Here is a 20,037-nt window from a genome sequence, read left to right as displayed (position 1 = left end):
TAGTCATGTGCCACATAATGATCTCTTTGTCAACAACAGACTGCATATTCAACAGTAGTCCAGAAGATTATAATGGAGCTGAAAAATTCTTATTGTCTAGTGACATTGTAGTAATCTAAATGTCATAGTTTCACACATCACTAACATATTTGTGGCGATACTAGTATAAGCAAACCTATTTCCCTTATCCTCATGTAGCAGCACAGCACACATGTGTAGTGCACATACTTGACAATGAATGCTAGAGCGATAATAATAACAGTGGTATTATCGCCCATGCCAGGCACCCAGCCTACCACTGAACTACACTGTCTGCCTCTGTACTGTACTTTTTTTAAATCATAATCTCAATTTGTACTCATTCTACTTATCAAAAAGGTTGCTGTGAAACAGTGTGCCATATTACTCCACAGCTTAATGCACCTCTTGCTTACCATGTCTCTTGACTTTGTCAAAAGGCCACACTGAGTGACTGATTTGAACCACTGGTGACAAACGTATAGCACCTGTGCTGCAGGGGCTATCTGAATCCTTGAAAGCTCTCAACATGCCCCTCACTGACTGCACTATCCAGGCATGCGTGAGCACACTCCAGGGTACTTGTATGCCAACAACTCGCACAGCACATTTTTATATTTCTGCAATTAAGTGGTATTTCATTATATGTCTATATTCAAAGTTTAGCTCGAGTGTCAACATCATCTGTCTCCAGGATGGTTAGCTGATAACAGAGTGCATATATGTATGCATATAAAATTTAGAGGTGCAAGGATCCTTTAGGATTGATTTAGTGAACATCGGATGGGTTTCACCATGGGTGCAATGATAGGTTTAATGAGCCCAGTTGAATAACACTGGCTGCCATGGATATAGGCAGGGGCATCAGCTGTGTATTTAACATCCCTGATCTAGTCACATTTCCTGATTCTATAGATAAGAAAGATGCAGTCCAAGTGATACCACTCATTCATTTATTATTCCTTCAACAAATGTGTGTTGAATAGCTGCCATATGTACCTACTAAATGCAGTGGATGCTGTTCATCAGTTTTGTGCTGCTGTAACAGAATACCACAGGTGTGGTCATTTATAATGAACAGAAATGTTCTGGGGAGATGCTCATGCTTCTGGAGGCTAGATGTCCAAGACTCAGGGACCAGCATCTGGCAAGGGCCTTCTTGCTGCATCACCCCATGAAGGAAGGGAAAAGAGAAGGCAAGAAGGAACCACAAGAGAATACAAGAGGGGACAAACTCATCCCTTTATACGGGATCCACTCACTCCTGTGGCCCCAACTCCTGCCATTAGGCTCTACCTTCAACCCTCCCACATTGGGGATTAAGGTACAATGTACCTTAAGGTACTTTAGGGGAAACATTCAAATCATAGCAAATACCAAGAAATATACACTACCTATTTGTCCCATGCATCTCACATTATGGAGTAGGAGGGTCAACAATAAACTAACTATAAATAAAATTAGCATAAATTGAGATAGATGGCATTAGAAATTGATATAGTAGGCAGAAAAATGAACATCGAAGCATAGAATCATGGCATAGGACAGATTGTAGCCTCACTATGAAAGTATTTAAGACTGGAGAATGAGCAAGATAACCAAGCAGAAGTGGGGGCATTCCACCAGGAGTGACTTGCCTTACACAGAGTCCAGAGAAAACCCAGCTGGAAAGCCATATTCCCTTCCTATTCCTGGTAACATCTTTACTAGGGAGAGCAAGATCTTCCTTCTCTACAATAGGGCCTGTAACTGGCTTCATTCAGTCAGCTGGAGTTTTATCTTCAGACAGTCCTCCCTACCTGTTGGTACATAGGAGTTATATACGTAGACTAAACATATTTCCCTCTCTTGTTGACTATTAATAGGATACAATTAATGCCATTGAGGGCCTGACAGAATATTCACTTCTCATTAAACAACCCCAATTGAATATGGATATCAATGTGTCCTACAAGCACAAAGGTGATTTCTACCATTATAAGATGACAGACAAGAATTTCCTCGGGAGACCAGTAGAGGTAACTAATTTTCTGTAATGTTTTACAGTTGTATGGAACCACTGAGATCATCTGTTCCACCCTTATTGTACCAATGCACTTCGCTATGTAAACATATGTTGAGTGCCTGCTATGTCCTAGGCAGAGGTATCTGTTATATATGTGGTTCTAAATTCAAACCCAAAGACAGTCATTTAAACAGACAGTGAAAAATAAGATCCTGGGTGGGTACATGAAATGTGGAAGAGAGGGGCCCTAGAACCAGGCTGCAAAGAGGGGCATTTGTCTAACATGCCCAGATGTGCGGGTCAAATCTGGAAGGAGCAGAACAAGCTAGCCCCTTGTGGGAATCAGGAGAGTGTTCTAGGCAAAGGTAACAGCACACATGTTACCATCACAGGGTACGGGGAAAGGTGTTTGGGAGTCGGTGGTTCCTTTGGCCCTAGTCATATATGTAGGCTGTAGCCAGGTTGGATTTAGCCATTAAATTTCCAAATTCCTTGCCTCGTATCTTTTGCTACTGCTGGATATTTTTAAAAGTAAAAACTTGGGAATAGAGAAATAGCTGGGCAGTCTACGTGCCTGTCTTGCAAGTGCAAGGACTCAGGTTCGGTCCTAAGTACCACATGCCATGCTCCGCATTATGCCAGCCACTGAAACTGAGCATGGTGGCACAGGCCTGTAATCCCAGCACTGGAGAGACTGAGACAAGAGGATCACTCTGAGTCCAACCTGTGTAATGAGACCCTATACCAAATAAATAAATGAATAAATCTTTTTATTAAAAAGGTGAAAACTTTGGCTTATGAAAATTTCCCAAGGAAAAGGAAACATTGGAGAAAAGTAGATTGTATATTACTATTAGCTGCCAGGATACAGCTACTAATACATATTTTTCTGATTATTGTGTTTGTATTAAATATACAAATAATATGGAAAAGTACACACTGTTCATGCCTCCAAAATTTGTGAACAATATAGGCATGAAGAACAAAATTCAATACAAAAATGGAGAACTGTTGGCCTCTAGTGAAAAAGAGAAAAGATACAGATATAAAGACATACATTTGATCCCCTGTACCACATGCAATGTCAGCGCCACCTCCAGATGCACTGAACCAGCCACCGGGACCGAACAGGGTGGCGCACACCTGTAATCCCAGCGCTGGGGAGGATGAAAACAGGAGGATCAGTACGAGTCTGAGCTGCACAGTGAGACCCTGTGCCAAATGCATTAAAAAAAGATGCATATAGATCTATGTCAGTATTTAAAGAACAGAGATTTCAAATATAAATCTAACTCTCACCTTCCTCGGCACCTGAACCCAGGATGCTGCTTCCATGTGAATCCCGGACTATAAGATCTAGTTCGGAATTGTCTACGCCAGCACTTCCTGAGTTGTATTACATGAAGAAAAGTTAGGTGGTCAAGTAAGCATGGAAACTCTAGTTTAAAATAAGTTAAACAAGATTTTCCATGCAAGATTCTCTTGTTCCTTAATATGTATGTAATTAGAGTAACTGAGAAAGAAATGGGACACAATATACAATGTTCACTAAACTTCTTTGTCTTAGGGACACCTTTTCTTGTAGCCTCTCCAGGCACTTGTTCTCCATGGAAGACTGCTACATTCTGTCTGGAGAATAATAAAGGTGGCCAGTTTTCCTCAGTTTACTAAAATTGGAAAGAAGGGTTGAGATATGTCTATGTACAGCAAATCCAGTTTGCATTCATGTGCTAGGCAGAGGAAAGGAGAGGTTGCAGTTTGGAGTGAAGGAAAAGCTGACTTTTCAGGCTCTTGCTCAAAATGATCTCTCCTGTACTTTCCAGAAATTAGGGAGCATTTGGATCACAGATTTTCTCTGGAAAAGAGTTCATGTCTTCACTTTCAACAGAGCGGGAAGAAACAATGGATTTAGCAGGCTTGGGAAGTGGGAGCAGGGGGCCAGATGTTTGGACAAAGGCCAGTGACAAGCAGACAAGATGAACTATCAAGATGTAAAAGCGGGGTGCAAGGCAGAACAGGGCCGGAGATATTTCACACCCACCTTACAATCACATACCTCCCTGCTAGTGAAAACAACCTCCAACCACACATCACATGCTGAAAATAATCTCCAATGGTAGATACTGATCCTTGAGCGTAGATACTGAAAGAAATGTACTCAGCTGGCCAAAGGAAGTCTTCTGTCTTACCATAACCATGAATAAATAAAAAGGCAAACAAAGGTGACCTCTGATGTGCTGGATTTGTTAGCTCAAGAGAGAGAAAACTCAGATATCTTCCTGAAACATGGAAGGGAAAGAGGAAGTGTCAGGATCTTTTAGTGCAGACCGCTGGACTGCAGGCAATTGGATTTTCAATGTCTTATCCGTTTAATCTCATGAGAGCCCTGAAGTGTCAGCCCGCCCTTTTCATTGTTGTATCTTCCCTACCTGCTAAATGATGATACTTGCAAGCATGGTCTCTATCCATCTTTCCAGGTGCCTCTCAATGATGACCTCATCATCAGTACACGATCGAGCAGTGGATTGGCTACGGTACATGTGAGTATTTAGTTGGGAGCCAATAAGAAGTTGTGCGTCCATGTGTACTAAGTTAAGGACTTTGCTACAAAACAGTACATCTAAGCTTGGATAGCCATGTCTATAGTGGCGTTCAAAACAATTATATAATTCTTTCTAGCTATCTTAAACAGCTTTTTCAAGTTTTTTTATAATGACTATGTTAAGCAAATATACATAAAAGAATGCCTTCTGTATATTTGTAAAAATTATATAGTATATAGTTATATATACTCATGCACGGCATGATGATATTGCTATCCAGGATGGCCTCATATGTGAAGCTGGTTGAGTAAGATGCTATCACAAGTGACACCACAATTTGTTAGTTTTCATAAATATACCTTATGGTGTTTGCACAGTGCCGAAATCACTTAATCACTCATTTTTCAGAAATGGTTATATGCTACTTGTTTGTATATGGATGTATAATTTTTATCATGTATGTGCATATGCATAGGACACATGTACGCATATGCGTGTATATATATGTTTTCTATGGTTGGTAACTTAGTCACATCTTATTTAGCCACTGTCTTTGGGGATTGATGTGTTGTATCTGAGGATTAAAGTTTCCTTTGTTTTAGCCAATTAGTAGTTACAAGTTTTTCTAATCTCGTTATGAATGGCCACTAATCTGTATTCTGAGCAGAAATTAGCATTTTATTGGTAGCTTAAATTACACTCTTGTCTATAATACATTTATTCCTTCTAGGACTGTGTGTGAGAGTGCATGAGGGGCAGTGGACTGTCCACTTCTCTGTCCCTTCTGGCAACACCTCTGCCCATCCAAACACACCACACCCATAATTCATTATTTGTCTTGATGGCATGTAGGTGGGCATAATGTCACAGTGTTGTATACACATGTAAAGTGTACAGAATCAGGACAAGAGCTTGGCATCCTTCCTGCAGTCTAGGGTGTCAGCTTTGACCGATGGCCTGAGGCCATTTCTTGTTTCTCAGCTGTGCTTCAAATTACAGAATTTAGTGACAATCCGGCTATTGGGAAAATGAGTCACTGATGTTCACCAGTCCTCCTGGATGCTGCAGGTGCCACTGCAAGCCTCCCTTTGCAGGAGCAGTACTGCCATAACTGCTTTTTCATTTCCTTATTTTAAATAGAATCTTCTTATTTCTATGTCCCAATGTAGGTAAAAACTATAGTCCATACAACCAGTACCTCCGAGGAAGTTTGCAGCTTTCATCTGAAAATTGATACCCAGCACACTGAAGGTAAAACAACATGATTTCCATTGTAATTTGGGCTCACGTACAATGAATGTCACAGAGAGAGCTTCCCTTAGTACAGAAAAAGTGCTTTTTCATCAAACAAAATACCTTAATCTAATTCTCCAGCAGGTCGACATCCAAGTAAACATTACTGCCACTTATTATAATGTATATAACTCTTTAATGATAGAAACTAATGTTAAATAATTTAATAGCTAGCTAACTGTATTTACTGTGATGATGTTTTGATTATATTACTTTTCAAGAATGCAACTAGTTGTAAATGAAAACGCAAGAAAAGGTCAAATTCCTTTGAATTTCCATGACATTTATGTTGGCATTTCATTCCCGGGCCCTCCATTTTCTTGTAACCCTGTTAGTTTTCTATGCCTAGGCTTTCTGACCCCTCAGATCCAGTGAGCACACATTTTCTGCCTCTCTTTTACCTTGATAGTCTCCAATACTTATGGTCTTCTGATTTTTGCCCCCAACCTTTTTATTTTAAAGCCTGCAGGCTTCTCATGCCTCTGCAGGTTGACTCTCACTTCCGTGTCCAAGAAGAAGAGCTCGTGCTCTCCTGTCCTCTTCCTCTGAGCTCTGCCCCAGGGCCAGGGTGTATGCTGCTTCCATAGGTGGCTCAGTGGCCCGATCCTGCAGAAACCTTCCAACCACCAGCAAATCCAGGCATCAGTTGCACCTCCTTCAACATCCCCCAAACATGTTTCCAATACACACTTATGCTAAACCATTTCTTACAGAAATTATAGATTCTTTGATAGCAGAGAACTGCTCTAATTATTTGACATCTTCTTCGTTTTACCAGTAGCCATGAAGTTCCATTAAAATCACCAGAAGTGCCAATTTTCAAATCATAAATCTTTTTTAAATGTGTTTAGACTTTCTCATGAATGATCTGTTCTGACAAGTTCCAAAACAGCTAAAATCCACTTACTTTGTGTTCATTTGTTTATTAGCATCCAGGGACGGTGGCTACGGTGACTCAGGATACACGCACTTAATAGCATGTGCCAGGTGAGCCATTCAGTGCCGATTTCAGTGTCTTACTTTTGCTATCCTATTTCTCTATATTGTTTTGAATTTTAAGATGTCCAGAGGACCATCTGTTCATATTTAAAATGTAGACTATAGCAAATATTCTTAAATATGTGGTTTGATTTTGCTCACATGGCTTTCTCTCCTGTTTTTGTCTCCTGACTCAAGCAGTTGGGCAAATTCTTGTTGTGGTTCTTTCAGAAGGGCAGAGATGTGATCTAAGTATTGGAGAAAAAGTGAAAAAAGGTTACACCTGTATGCAGTTCCCACTCTCTTAGAAAAATCACAATGAACCAGCAAAATTCTCAGCCATTCTCAGCTTAGGCTGCTCATTGCTGTCCAAACTTTCAGCAATGGCGGAACTCAGACCACACCCTGAGGGGTCATTCTGGAGGAGCCAAGGTTAAGGATCATTGATGCTGACTCCCCCTGCTAACTAAATGCAAGGCCTAAACTGGGCAATGTCACCTCCTATTGCCACTAGGAAACAATTTACTGCCAACTTCATGCAAATATCTTCCCTTACAATTTTGAAGGTCAGAAGTTTAAATCCAGGTGCTACATACGAGGGGGCTGTATTTCTTCCAGAACCTCTAGAGGTGAATCCATTTCTTTAACTTCTCCAGATTCTAGAAGAATCTGCTTGTGTGTCTTGGCTTCTGGCCTTTTCCTCTGTCTTCAATGCTAGGGCTCCAGGGTCTGATTCTGACTCCTATTTCCAATGTCGCATCCTTCTCTGACTCCTTTATAAAAACCCTTGTGATTCCACTGGGCCCACCCAGGTAATCCACAAAAATTTTAGATCCTTAACCTCGTCTCTCAAGTCCCTTTTGCCACATTACATAGCCGTCATAGTTCTAGTGATTGGGACTTGGACCCCTTGGGGGCTTATCAGCCTGCTCATCATGCCACCATCCTGCAGGGCTGTGAAAGAGTACACTTGTTTTGAAAATATCCATATATATATTTTGCATAAATTATGACAAAAAGTGAATCTGTTCATGATGAAGACAGAGCTTGAACTTGGGCTTCTTCCTTCTTCTATCCATTGCCTCCCAGTCCTGCCTCCTGTGTTACATCCTCTTAATTCTTCTTATTGCCAATGCCAGCACCACTCCTGAATGATACTTTTCTTTTTGTATTTATAATCGCATATACTACCAAGACACTCAGTGTGGATAACTTAGTAGCTGAGTAGTTAATAGATTAGAGCACAAAGCGACTTTGGAAATGATACAGGAATTCTTCTATTTTAGAAATAAAGAAAACAAGACCTCAAAAAAGGCAAAAGCATCCCCCTCCCTGATCCCTGAGGCCAAATCTAGTATTCCAGCCAACTCTTTCAGTCAGACTAACCTGAGACCATCAGTCCCAAGAAACAACAAATTGTTTTTTCCTGCCTCCCTCCTGGCGGTTGCTTGGCCCTGCTTGTGAGTTTAATGGCATTGCTTCTTCAGCTGCCCTCAACTACCTCAACCTGCTTGCTTTCTTGGCAGCATTCCCTGCTTCTGGCTTTGGCCAGTCTCTGCTCTGTTCCCTCCCAAGTGTCTTTCCTCCCTCCCTAGCCCTTCCCTAGCAGTTTCCTTCCTCTCAACTACCGTTCTTACTCTTGGGTACTTATAGGAGCAGGATCAGTAGTCACGGGGAGGAAAGGGCAGGCAAGCTTTTGAGCAGAGCTAGAATCAACACATGACACTCCACAGGGCAGCATCTAGAGTTGGCATGAAGAAAGAATCTCTGATAATGGGGTGGGACCCCATGCCAGGAAGTACCCCTGTGACTTTCACCGAATAAGCTGAAATAAGCTCCAGAATTCCTGTGACCCAAGGATATTGGGCTATGTCACCTTAGAGTTTCTGCCCGTTCAAAATGTCTATATATCTACTACATATAAAAAAGCTGTCACCAAAAACTCTTCCAGTTGACTTTATTGACAGGAGGTCTAATTCCATGGTCAATACACAAAAGAAAACGAGTAAAAATGTGATACTGAATATTCTGTCCTTTGGTTTTTACAAATTGGAGACAGGCTGTTCAAGAAAGGTGGGAGGGATATGCATTTGGCTCTGTGACACTGAAGTTAGTTTGGGTAAATTCCAAAAGTGACTGTGTAGTCCTCTTATTCATGTAAGAAATTCTTTGCCTTCAAATATTCTCTGGCCTGATTAAAAAATGCCAGCACACAGTTTCTGTGTTCAGAGGGTCTCTTTCGTAAATTTTGCTTTTTACAACCTCTCTGTTGTATTCATAAAAGAAGAAAAGGGAAAAAGAAGGATTTAATTTCTCTTGCAACAAAATGCCTTTAGGGAAGATTGCTGGTTTTGGCAGCAGGCAAAGAGCTTCTTGAAAGCAGGATTTCAGTTCCTTGGTTGAAACGGTCACCATGACAACCAGCCATCAAGGCGCTGGCAACCTTTTCACAGACACTCCGCCCTGGAGGCCCTTTTCCATCCTTGTGACGAGTATTTGCATCTGTGAGCAAGAGTTCTTTGCCTCTACCCAGCCAATTAGGGAGATGCTTAGACCCCCACGGTACAGTTCTAAGATGTCTTAGATATTCTGTCCAACATGGGGCATGCGGTGGAGAACGGGGTTGCACTTTGACAAGTCAGAGATTTTCCAATACTTTTAATTATGTGGCAGCTATTATATCTAAAACTTCAGAGGCTGTTTTATGTATGCCTTATAAGGTATAACTGAGAAAAGTGTATGCTTTGACATCTCACTAACTCATGTGTCTACCATTTCACTAGTATTTATTGTATTGAATGGGATTGGTTCATTTTCCCCCTTAGGAAGCTGTCTTCTCAGTTTCTTCTTTTCATCCTGACTTCAAATTCCAGCCTCCAATACAGTCCACTTGTGCAGAAAGAAACGCTGTCTTTGCCCCGCCCCCAGCTCCACGGTAGCACCACATCTCCCCATTCAAAGCCAAAGTCTTAGAATCATAAAGATAAGTTTAAAGCACAAGTTTATATTTCCTGTATAAATGAGCTTATAAAGAAGAAAAGACTTGTGGGAATCCCACTCAGCAGAGGTGGGATAAAAGCTGTTCACAAATAAGCTTAGAAAGGAGAAATGTTTGTGGAAACCCTCAGCAGAACCAAGATAAAACTCATTTTCTAAATCCTCCTTTCAGTGTTCCTTTCTCTTATGAAACAGAACAAAAGCTCCCATTTTCATCACCTTTGTGCTTCTCATTAACTTGCCCCTAGCTTGATTCTTAGACAAATGACAGTACTTGAAACATTATTTTTTAAAGAAAGCCGCTAATAAGGAAAATAGAGAAAAATATGGGCAAGAAATAGCATAACCAGATATAACCTCACCATTCAGAAAAAGTAAGTGCTAATCTATTTTCTTCCAGTCTGTTCCTGGACATGTTTATTAAGTCTCTTTTCCATATACAACTAATTGTTTTGTTTTTATTTTTTATTCAGAAATAGGAAGGTCATTCTTCACAAGTAATTTTTAAAAATTTTTAGTATTTATTTATTTGGTATTGGGTCTCACTGTGCAGCTGGAATCGTAGTGTTCCTCCTGTCTCAGCCTCCCCAGCGCTGGGATTATAGGCATGTGCCACCACTCCCAGGGTCCTGGGGCTGGCGCAGCATTTGGTACCAGACATCAAACCTGGGTCTTTTTGCTTGCCAGGCAGGTGTGTAGACCACCGAGCTATCACCCCAGCACTCTTTCATAACTAATTTTAACTTAGAACCTAATTCACTAGAAAAAGAACTAGAGCGATAATTAAGAAATCTGGATTTAAGGGCTGGGGAGATAGCTCAGCAGCATAAGCTCCTGCCTAGCAAGTACAAAGTCCTGAGTTCAATCCCCAGTACCAAAAAGAAAAAAAAAGACACACACACACAAAAAAAAACCCTGGATTGTATGCAGTTGTGCTTGTTCTAGCCGTGTAACTTTCTTCCTCAGTTTCCACAGTTAGTTCAGCTGGAGTGAATGACTTCTGTGCTCAGAATGGTGGTCCCTTGAAATTACTGGCCAAGTTGAGTAAAGAGTTCAAATAGTTGTCTCAAAGATCTCGTGCAACTGTAAAATTCAGATATTCTGATCCAGGTGCTATAGAGGACTACATAAATGAAGACTCAGATTCAAAAAATAAAACCTGCTAATGATAGGGGTCCTTTCTTCAGGAATCTTAGGCATATATTCATTCTGTTTCCCCATCTCTTATTTGTTTCAGCTACATACCGAGCAAGGAGGAGTCATCATCCGGGTCCTCCCATGCCGTGATGGACATCTCTCTGCCTACTGGCATCGGTGCAAACCAAGAAGACTTAGGAGCTGCAAGTGTTTCCTTTTACATGTTGTGAAGGCTTGGGATCTTTCCTAAATTATTTTATAGATAACATTTAATCTTTCATTTAATGTGTCACCTTCATACAATTACCTAAAACATTCTTTCCGAAACAACAGTGTACCAAAGTTTTGGTTTATAAAAATGAATCAGAAGCATAACATGGTCCAAAAAATGAGTGCCTGTGCTAACGTGCTCAAACTTTTTAAGAACTGCTCTTCAACTCCACTGTGCAGTGGATCACATGCCTGTGGTTTAACGGCCCACCAACAGATGAATGCGATGAAACATGAAGATGACGAAAATTAAATTCAACTTTTTCTATTTCCTTCCTTAGCTCGTGGAAGGGGTGGATCAACTATTAACTGATTACCAAGTCAAAGATGGACACATTATTTTGCAAGTGAATTCGGTAAGCTTTACCTCTTGTTACTTTTCCCTTACTCTTACTGTACAAAATTTAAGACTAAATCATGGCAAATATTCTCTCCCTCATAATTTTCTTAAATCTTCAAATTTGTCAAACAGATTCCCTCCAATGATTTCCTTTGTGTCCGATTCCGGATATTTGAACTTTTTGAAGTTGGGTTTCTGAATCCTGCTACTTTCACGGTATACGAGTATCATAGACCAGGTAATCAACTCTACTCTAAAATTTCTTCAAAGTTTACATAACCTGTAGAAATTTACTGAAAACCTATAAACTGGATATTGGTTCTCTTAGTTCCCACTTCATACACCTCACTACCTAAATACCCAAACTATTGCATATAGATCTTCTGAACTATTCAAATTACTTCATAATAATGAGAAAATCATTTTACATCTCTGTCCTCAATTTCTTTATTTTTTTAAATAGCTGGAATATATTGCTCCCACCTTTAAAATTCTTTTCCTCAAACAAGCAAAAATATGCAATCATATGCCCAATCTTACATAACCATATCTGTTAATCTGAGCAACAGATTTGACAATAAAATAGATACTATTTCAACCATTGTTAATCAACTATTCTTGTTCTGAAGATCTGTAACATATGTACTGTTGTATGTTACCCTGTTTCTGTCATTGTTTCTGATTTTTGTTCTTGTTTTTGTCTTTTACTTCTCAAAATGAAATAATAAAATTAAATTTAATAAAAATATTCTTTTCCTCAAACTTATCTATGGTGTACATTGTGAGTATTCACTGTATATCTTGTTCCTAAAAAGCCAATGTACTCTTATGCTTCTGTTTCACTGATGCTAGGATAACTTCTACCCATCCGTGTTCTTACTGTCACTTGCAGAACGCCATTATTATGACAATTGCCACATTGCACTGAAATTATTTTATGTTATATTGTGTATCTTTCTTACTTACCAATCCCAGACAAAATATTTCCATCCTGCATCCCTAATATCCAACATGGTGTCAAGTTCAGTGTGTTGTTGAATGAATAATCCCACATTTGACTACTTAGCCACTTCGAGAAATGTTAAGTGATTGGAGACAGAACAGGTGACTTGACCTTGGCTGTTCTATTTGTTAGAAAATTCTTCAAGTGAACCGAACTCTGACTCCAAGTCTAAATAATTGCAGTTCTTTCAGTCATTATTCATGTAACTGTTTTCATCTCATTTGCAGGAGAGTTAAATAACTTTCATCCTAAGAGGTGACTATTGAACAGTAAGATTTCAAGCACAGAACTTAGCTAATAAGGGGAGATCTCTGTAACAGTGCAGAGAGCATTCTCAAGACAGCCAATTCATAATTAACCACTCTTGGCCTTAGCCATAAAAGGAAGTGTTTAGACGAGGCGACCTCTGACTCTCTAACCAGTGCATGTGTTGTATATCAATCAAGCCATTTCTCATAACTGTACTCTTTTTGCCACAGATAAACAGTGTACCATGTTTTATAGCTCTTCTAACACCAACCTTCAGAAAGTCTGTGAAGAAGCAACATGCAAGTGCATAGAAGGTAAACTTCATCTGACCTGTGTAGGTTGCATGCTTATTGGATGCAGCCCATCCTAATCTGAGGTTAATCTGGGAGAAGCTATTATCATCTCTCAGAAGTAGAAATGTAATCTCAGCTGAATGAAAATGAGTGAGCATTGTTAAGAGCATCTCCTCTTCCAAGATTCCTGCACAACCCAATGGAATGCTCTACAGGAGCAAAGAAATAATGTCCTCATGGTTGTTGACCACCATGAGGGTAACATGGTGTGGGATTTCCACTTTCACCCAATATATTTTTAATATGTATTTAGTAAGGGTCTATAGGGTCTTACTACACAGATCAGACTTGTAGTGATCCTCCTGTTTTCAGCCTCCCAAGCACTGGGATTACAGTCACATGCCACCACACCCAGTCACAGTCACCATATCAACACACCCAGCGGGGGGTTGGCATGGCAGGCTGGGGATCAAACCCCCTACCCCTGTGTCTGCCTAAGCAGGTGCTTTAATCCACTGAGCTATCTGGCAGGCCCCACCCAACCTTTTTAACATAAGATCACAACCAAAGAGAACAGACTCAGCGTTAAGCAACTAGTTCATTTCCTGCCCATCCCCTTAGACCACCTGGTTATGGAATTCTCTTTTATTGTCTAGTTCCATTCAGTCTTTTGTAAATCCAAGACATTCTTTTTGACCAAGGAAAAGATTCAGGATTCACCAGTAACCAAATGGAACAATGAAGGTCTGAGCTTGTTTTGATTTCATGTTCAAAATCCTTAATATTCAGCACCATTTATTAAAGAGGCTATCTTTCTTCCAGTGAACATGTTTGGCCCCTTGTGATTGAGTGGGTTTGCAGTTGTGTCTGCATCTTTTAATTTGTTCCATTGATTCTTGGATCTGTTTTTTGGCCAGTATGCTGCTGATTTTATTATAGTATCTTGGTAGTATAATTTCAAGTCAGGGATTGTGACTCCTTCCTTTCCTTTGTTGCCCAGCATTGCTTTTACTACCTACACTAGGTCTCTTCCCTTCTAAAATAACTTTAGAAATTTTTCCTCTAGATATACTAATGGTTTTCTGATCAGGATTGCAGTGAATCTGTACAACAGTCTGGGGAGTATGGTCATTTAGTGAATAGATCATACCTGCATGTGTAAACATCCTATTGTCTCCTTAGTGTAAGAAACTGAAAGAGTAAATAAGATCCAAAAGGTACAATAATACTGTGAAAGGGAAAGAAGCTACTCCGAAGGAAAGAACAGCTGGGGTGGGGAAAAGGAGAGAAGAAAGAGAGAGAACAGCAAAGATAATTGTACCACTAATTTCTGTTGATTTTTTGAAAGGCACAGTTAATGATTAAGGTTTTTGATTAATTGTGCAAGCCTATATCTTTAACCTGAACAATAACTTTGAAGATAATAATATGTAATATAACAACCATCATTGAGTTCCTATCATCTTATTTTGAGATTCTGTGTAGTTTTTAATATTTTTTACTTTTAGTCTCTGTAAAATAAAAAACCTTAATATCTGCACATTGCAGAGGTGTTTACTGCATGCACCATGTTATAGCTATTAATCAGTCACATTATCATTTTTAATACTTCAAAGGATTCTAAGTACACCCAAAATGGAAAATGTCCTCCTTTATTTAAAAGAAACATGGACATTTCTAGAGTTGAATATCAGTGAATGCCCATCCTGTGAATAAATCTTATGGTCAAAAAATTTGTTTTGATTTTAGTTTCATTTTTGCTTTAAGTAATCTTTTACTTTATGTAATAATGCTTTATTGATGAGAGGGAAAACATGGTTTTCACAAGATACCAAATTTGCTCTCAAAGATAGTGACTGCTTCTTTCTATAAACCAAACCATTCTCTTCTTCATATAATCCAGCTGACTGTGGGCAGCTGAAGAAAGAATTGGATCTGACAATCTCTGCAGCCGCTAGGAAAGAAATAGCATGCAAGCCAGAAATTACATATGGTAAGTTCAAAAGTTTAATAGAGTTCCTTTAAATATGAAATTGTATGAATACATGACCAATTAGAAAGACCAAAAACTTTGCATAATGGTTATGTGAACACAGCGTGCATTTGTTCCCTTGGAGGAAAATGCCATCAATTATCAGAAGGTGAAGAATTATTTATTCTTTTGTGTGTGTGTGTGTGTGTGTGTGTGTGTGTGTGTCCAGCTCAGGCCACCAGGGGGCGGGACTGGCTGGCATGTGGTGCTGGGGGATTGAACTGCGGTCCCTGTGCTTTGCTAAGTTTGTTCTAAGTAGGTGCTTTAGACCACTGAGCCATCTCACCAGCCCCAGAATTATTTATTCTTCAATATAGAAACATGATTTTTTTTTCACTTAAAATAATGGGACTGACGTGCACACCCAGCCAAGGCACTTTTATGTGTGTTTGAGCTGCAGGCACTAAAATGTATTGTAAGGGAACTGTGGAGAAGCTATAGAGAGAGGTATAAATTTTCAATTTTGTATTCTCCCAGCTGAAAGAGCAGAGACAGAAACAAGCAAAGCTTTGAGGGCTTGGTTCTTTAAAAATCTCTTCATCACAAAAGCACATCTACTAAATAATTTTTAATATATGTAGCTTTAATCTGTATTTGAGACTCTCTGCACTTCAAAACCAAGATGCTCCCCAGCTGTCCAGATCTCAGAACTAAAGCCGTGCACAAGTACAATTATAGCCTGTTGCCCTGCTCCTGATAGAAATAACTTTCTTTTCTATCCATAGTTTCCCATGTTTATTTCTGGTTCTTTTATTTTGAGAAAGAGATTGAGAGAAAAGGAGGGCTACACACACACACACGCGCGCGCGCGCGCACACACACGCCACAAGGTAGAAGGATCACACTGTATATTATCTCAGCTCCTTTATTTTTGAAGACTAAAGGGTACTATGTATAAATACAATAAGAATAGCTGGTTTGGCACTTTACATTTACCAACTGATTTCATATATGGGTTCCCATCAGGTTTTGTAAGAACCTTTAGGGGTAACAGAACTTTATTACTATTTTATCAGGGAAGAAATTGAGGCTTCAAAAGATTAATTTGCTCGAAGTCGTGTAGGGAGTACTCAGCAGAACTAGCATGTATCCTTGTGTTCAGTACTATTTCCTTCATGGTCTACTGAAGTCCTTTAGTGGAAATACCCCCATCAGAATAAATTTTGTATACTGTAATTCATCTGGATTCTTTAAAAAGCTGCCTGTCTCAGCCAAGAGCCACTGCAATCTTAAAAATATATTTAGACCTGATGAGAGTACTGTATTGTTTTAGCCAGCAAACATAAATCTCACTAATTTTTCCCTCCTTCTTAGGACTATTTTAACTCTGAAATACCAGAAATGTATCTTATCGTGGAGGATAAATGTTACCTGAGTTTATTGTATTACTTTCCAGCGAACACCTCACTGTCTTTTTTCCAGAGACTGTAAGCTGGTCCAGGAGTAACAACAGAAGCACAGTACAGTCTTTCCCTCCTAACACTTGCCCCCAAATAGCAGGTACACTGCCTCGATCTCCCACAGAAATTTACAAATATGAAATTCAGACCATCTTTCACACATTTTAAGCCAGTAATTTACATAACCTGTGATTCTGCCACGGTGAATTCACTTCTTTATCAACCATCTCTCTGTGTCTGGGATAGGTACGTAGACTGTTAGGATCTCAGATATGGACACATATTTTAGGTCTTTCATTTCAAGCCCATCCAGAAAAAAATAAAGACTTCTTAAAATGAGGACGAATATAAGGGCTGGTTCCCTTTAACCTGGTTATTCCAAAACTGAGGTCACATATACCATGTAGATGTCTGAATCTTCAAAAACAGGACTGGGGAAGGTCCGTGTCAGGTACTTGCCAATCTAGGCAAGAATGAGGGAGAAAACAGAATCCTGATAAAAACCAAACATAACAGTGGAATGTACAGGAAGCCAAGCCGGGAAGCAAGGTGGCTTACCAGGAATGTAGATGAGGATTCCTGTGTGGCCAGGTGGAGAAGGACCAGATCTGCAAAGGGGCACATAGGCCTGAGGCACACTCACCTCAATCCCTAAAATATTTGCATCTGAATTTTGCCTCTAACGCAAGCTGCTCTTGTCTGCTTACTTCATGTCACTTAGTATGGCTGTTATCCTAGCCAGCCTATTGTTTAGCCAGGGCTAAAGACTGCAATGGTTTGGTCAAAGAGATCTGGGGAGGATCCTGGAAAGAATAAAATCAACTTCAGGGTGACCCAACTGATTTTCCCTGCTTCAGTTCTCATCTGCTTGACAAATTCTGGCTTTTACTGAACCTGGCATTAGTGGTATTCAGCTCAAATTAGTTAGCTTTGGTCCTGTTTTGTTTTGTCACCAGCTTATAAAGTCAGCATCACATCCACAACGAAAGAAAATGTTTTTGTCAAGCACACCGCAACTCTTCTGGATGTCTACAAAGCAGGTAAGAATTCATTCATTCTTTCAGTCCACAGATACTTACTACTACGTGCCCGGCATTATGAGGGACACAGAGGACATGGCCTGAATAAAGCAGTTGGGCTTCTGCCTGCATAAAGTGTGAATTATATTTGAGGAGATGTATCTTGAGAAGCCCAAATGATAACGAAAGGGAAAATAAAAGACAGGTAACAGGAAGTAGAGAGACAGATCATTCTCGAATAGGGAGATCAAGAGAGAGGGAGGGAGGTGGGGTGCAGGGAAGGGGACAAGAAAAGGACTGAGGCTGTGTTCCGGGCATGGATCCACTCCCCATGGGAATATAAATATTATCACAAATATAATAATAATCGAATTAACTTTTTTCAAAGTTTATATAAGTATTTCTCACTGACTCCTTTTAGCTCCAATCTCTGCAAAATAGTTTGATGTTTTTCAGTTTGTTATGGTTTGTGTCTAGTTGTCCCTCAAAAACCTCATGCAGTCATGGGGCGGGGACTTTTAGAGTTTGAGATTAACTCATGATTCACTGGGATTATAGGTCTTAGTACTGCTAGGAGTATGGGTGTGAGTACTTCCCTCAGCCTGGGCGGATAGCCTGAAAGCAACTTAAGAGAGACAGACTTCCTCTCTGTACCCAATGTTGTTGCTACTCCTCCCTTGGCTCCTCTTGCTCTTTGCTGCTGCCATGAACTGCTGCCCTCTGCCCTGTGCCGCTCTGCCTTGGAGCCAGCTGAGTATGGACTGAAATCTCCACTAACTGTGAGCTAAATAAACCTTTCCTTCCTTCGTTTTGGGCGTCGGGTATTTGTCCCAGCAACAAGAGAAGAATAACTGAGACACAGTTATTCCTCCTAGTAGCTTGGAATCAACCAAGAATTATAAACCATCTTCAAAGTCCACTTTCATTTTAAGTCACTTAAAACAGCTTTCTCAAAATTTATCTTAGAGTGCTATTTATGTCTTCTGAAAAGCTGTTTGCTCATTTCAGTATCTATAATTTCCATAATAAGTGGGACCATGTATCTAAATTGTGATAGCTTTTCTTTCTTGAAATTCTATCAAGTACCTCAAACCTGAAAATATTTTATTACTGTAGGCCATACTCTAGAGAGGGTTAAAAACTCTAATAATACTGTACAAATTTTTATTTGTTTCATCAGCACTGAAAAGAAATGTCCTACTTTTATTATTTCAAACACAAAATTGACCTGTGGTATCATTTTATTTTTTCCTCATTGATGATCACGAATCTTTCTTCTTCCTCTTCCTCTTCCTCTTCCTCCTCCTCTTCTTCTTCTTCTTCTTTTTTTTTTTTTTTTTTTTTTTTTTTGTGAAACCAGGGATTGACTCAGGCCCTTGCGCTTGCCAGGGAAGCGCTCATTCTACCAAGCCATTTCCCTGGCTCCTGGATCTTCTTTATTTGAGTTTCTGATGGCCATTCTGATGAAATAAGTGAACATTTAGCACTAATCATCTTTCCGCCATCCAGCTGTCCTGCACCATGTGCCCTTGCAGCAGTGATAGGCCATTCTTTCTTTTAAACTGAGTTAATAAAGTATATTCCATTTCAGAAATACAAGTTGTTTGTATCAATTATTTATTTTTCTGTATCTTAGGGAAGGGTCTACAAGGTCTCACTGCATAGATTGGACTTGTAGTGACCCGCCTATTCACAGCTTCCCAAGAACTGGGATTACAGGCATGTACCACCACGCCCAGTCTCAGTTGCTCTCTCAGCACACCCTAGGGGTGGGGCTGGCACAGCAGACCAGGGAACGAACCCTGGCCCCTCGACCTGCTTGCAGGCATTTTAATCCTTTGAGCTATTTGGCCAGCCCTCAATTCTTTTCAAATAATCTTATTAGCATATATTTATGATATACAATACTTACATCTGTGGGAGAATTTACATAATATATGTATTATATAAATACATCATTTTGATCATTTTATCTTCTTTCCGCCTACGCCCCCTTTCCTTTCCCAGTCCCCCTTTTCCCATCTTCAAAAAGTTCACCTCCTTGTGGTTTACCATCTCATGCTTATTTTGCATAGCACCAAAAGACATTCCAGACTAGTCTGAATTTCATGCAGTATCAGAGGACTCCTAAGCTGCTATGGATTTAGAAGATTCATTGTTATGTTACCTAAAAGGAAATATTAATCAGTCTTCACATATGTTAATCTTGCAATTCTGGACATTCATTTTTAATGTTTACTGCAACATTTGAACTTATATGAATATCAAAATACTTATGCTATACATTCTTATGCTGACATAAGAATTACTGTGCACTGGGCCAGCGAGATAGCTCAGCAGACTAAAGCGCCAGCTTACGCAAGTACAGGGACCGCGGTTTGATCTCAGCACCACGGGCCATGCCAGCCCTGCCCCCAAAGCAGGCTGAGCTGGCCACAGGGTCTGGGTGCAGTGGTGCAC

General features: G+C 39.9%; 1 protein-coding gene across 2 annotated transcripts in view; it reads left to right on the top strand.

Annotated features, from left to right (window-relative positions):
• The window catches only part of C5 (complement C5), a 111,867-nt gene that overhangs the window by 87,307 nt on the left and 4,523 nt on the right, over positions 1–20,037 (top strand). The window contains exons 30-39 of one of the 2 annotated variants that reach the window (XM_004641476.2): positions 1,884–2,036; positions 4,501–4,563; positions 5,736–5,817; positions 6,789–6,846; positions 11,072–11,174; positions 11,523–11,597; positions 11,714–11,819; positions 13,064–13,147; positions 15,030–15,119; positions 17,515–17,598. In XM_004641476.2, coding sequence (XP_004641533.1) covers positions 1,884–2,036; positions 4,501–4,563; positions 5,736–5,817; positions 6,789–6,846; positions 11,072–11,174; positions 11,523–11,597; positions 11,714–11,819; positions 13,064–13,147; positions 15,030–15,119; positions 17,515–17,598 — 898 coding nt within the window. The remainder of the gene's footprint in view (positions 1–1,883; positions 2,037–4,500; positions 4,564–5,735; positions 5,818–6,788; positions 6,847–11,071; positions 11,175–11,522; positions 11,598–11,713; positions 11,820–13,063; positions 13,148–15,029; positions 15,120–17,514; positions 17,599–20,037) is intronic. The other variant, XM_023701599.1, reaches the window with a different exon arrangement.

Source organism: Octodon degus, unplaced genomic scaffold (genome assembly GCF_000260255.1).
Source record: "Octodon degus isolate 3935 unplaced genomic scaffold, OctDeg1.0 scaffold00137, whole genome shotgun sequence".
NCBI lineage: Eukaryota > Metazoa > Chordata > Mammalia > Rodentia > Octodontidae > Octodon > Octodon degus.
The sequence above is the reverse complement of the archived record's forward strand: the minus strand, read 5'-3'. Positions and strand labels throughout refer to the sequence as shown.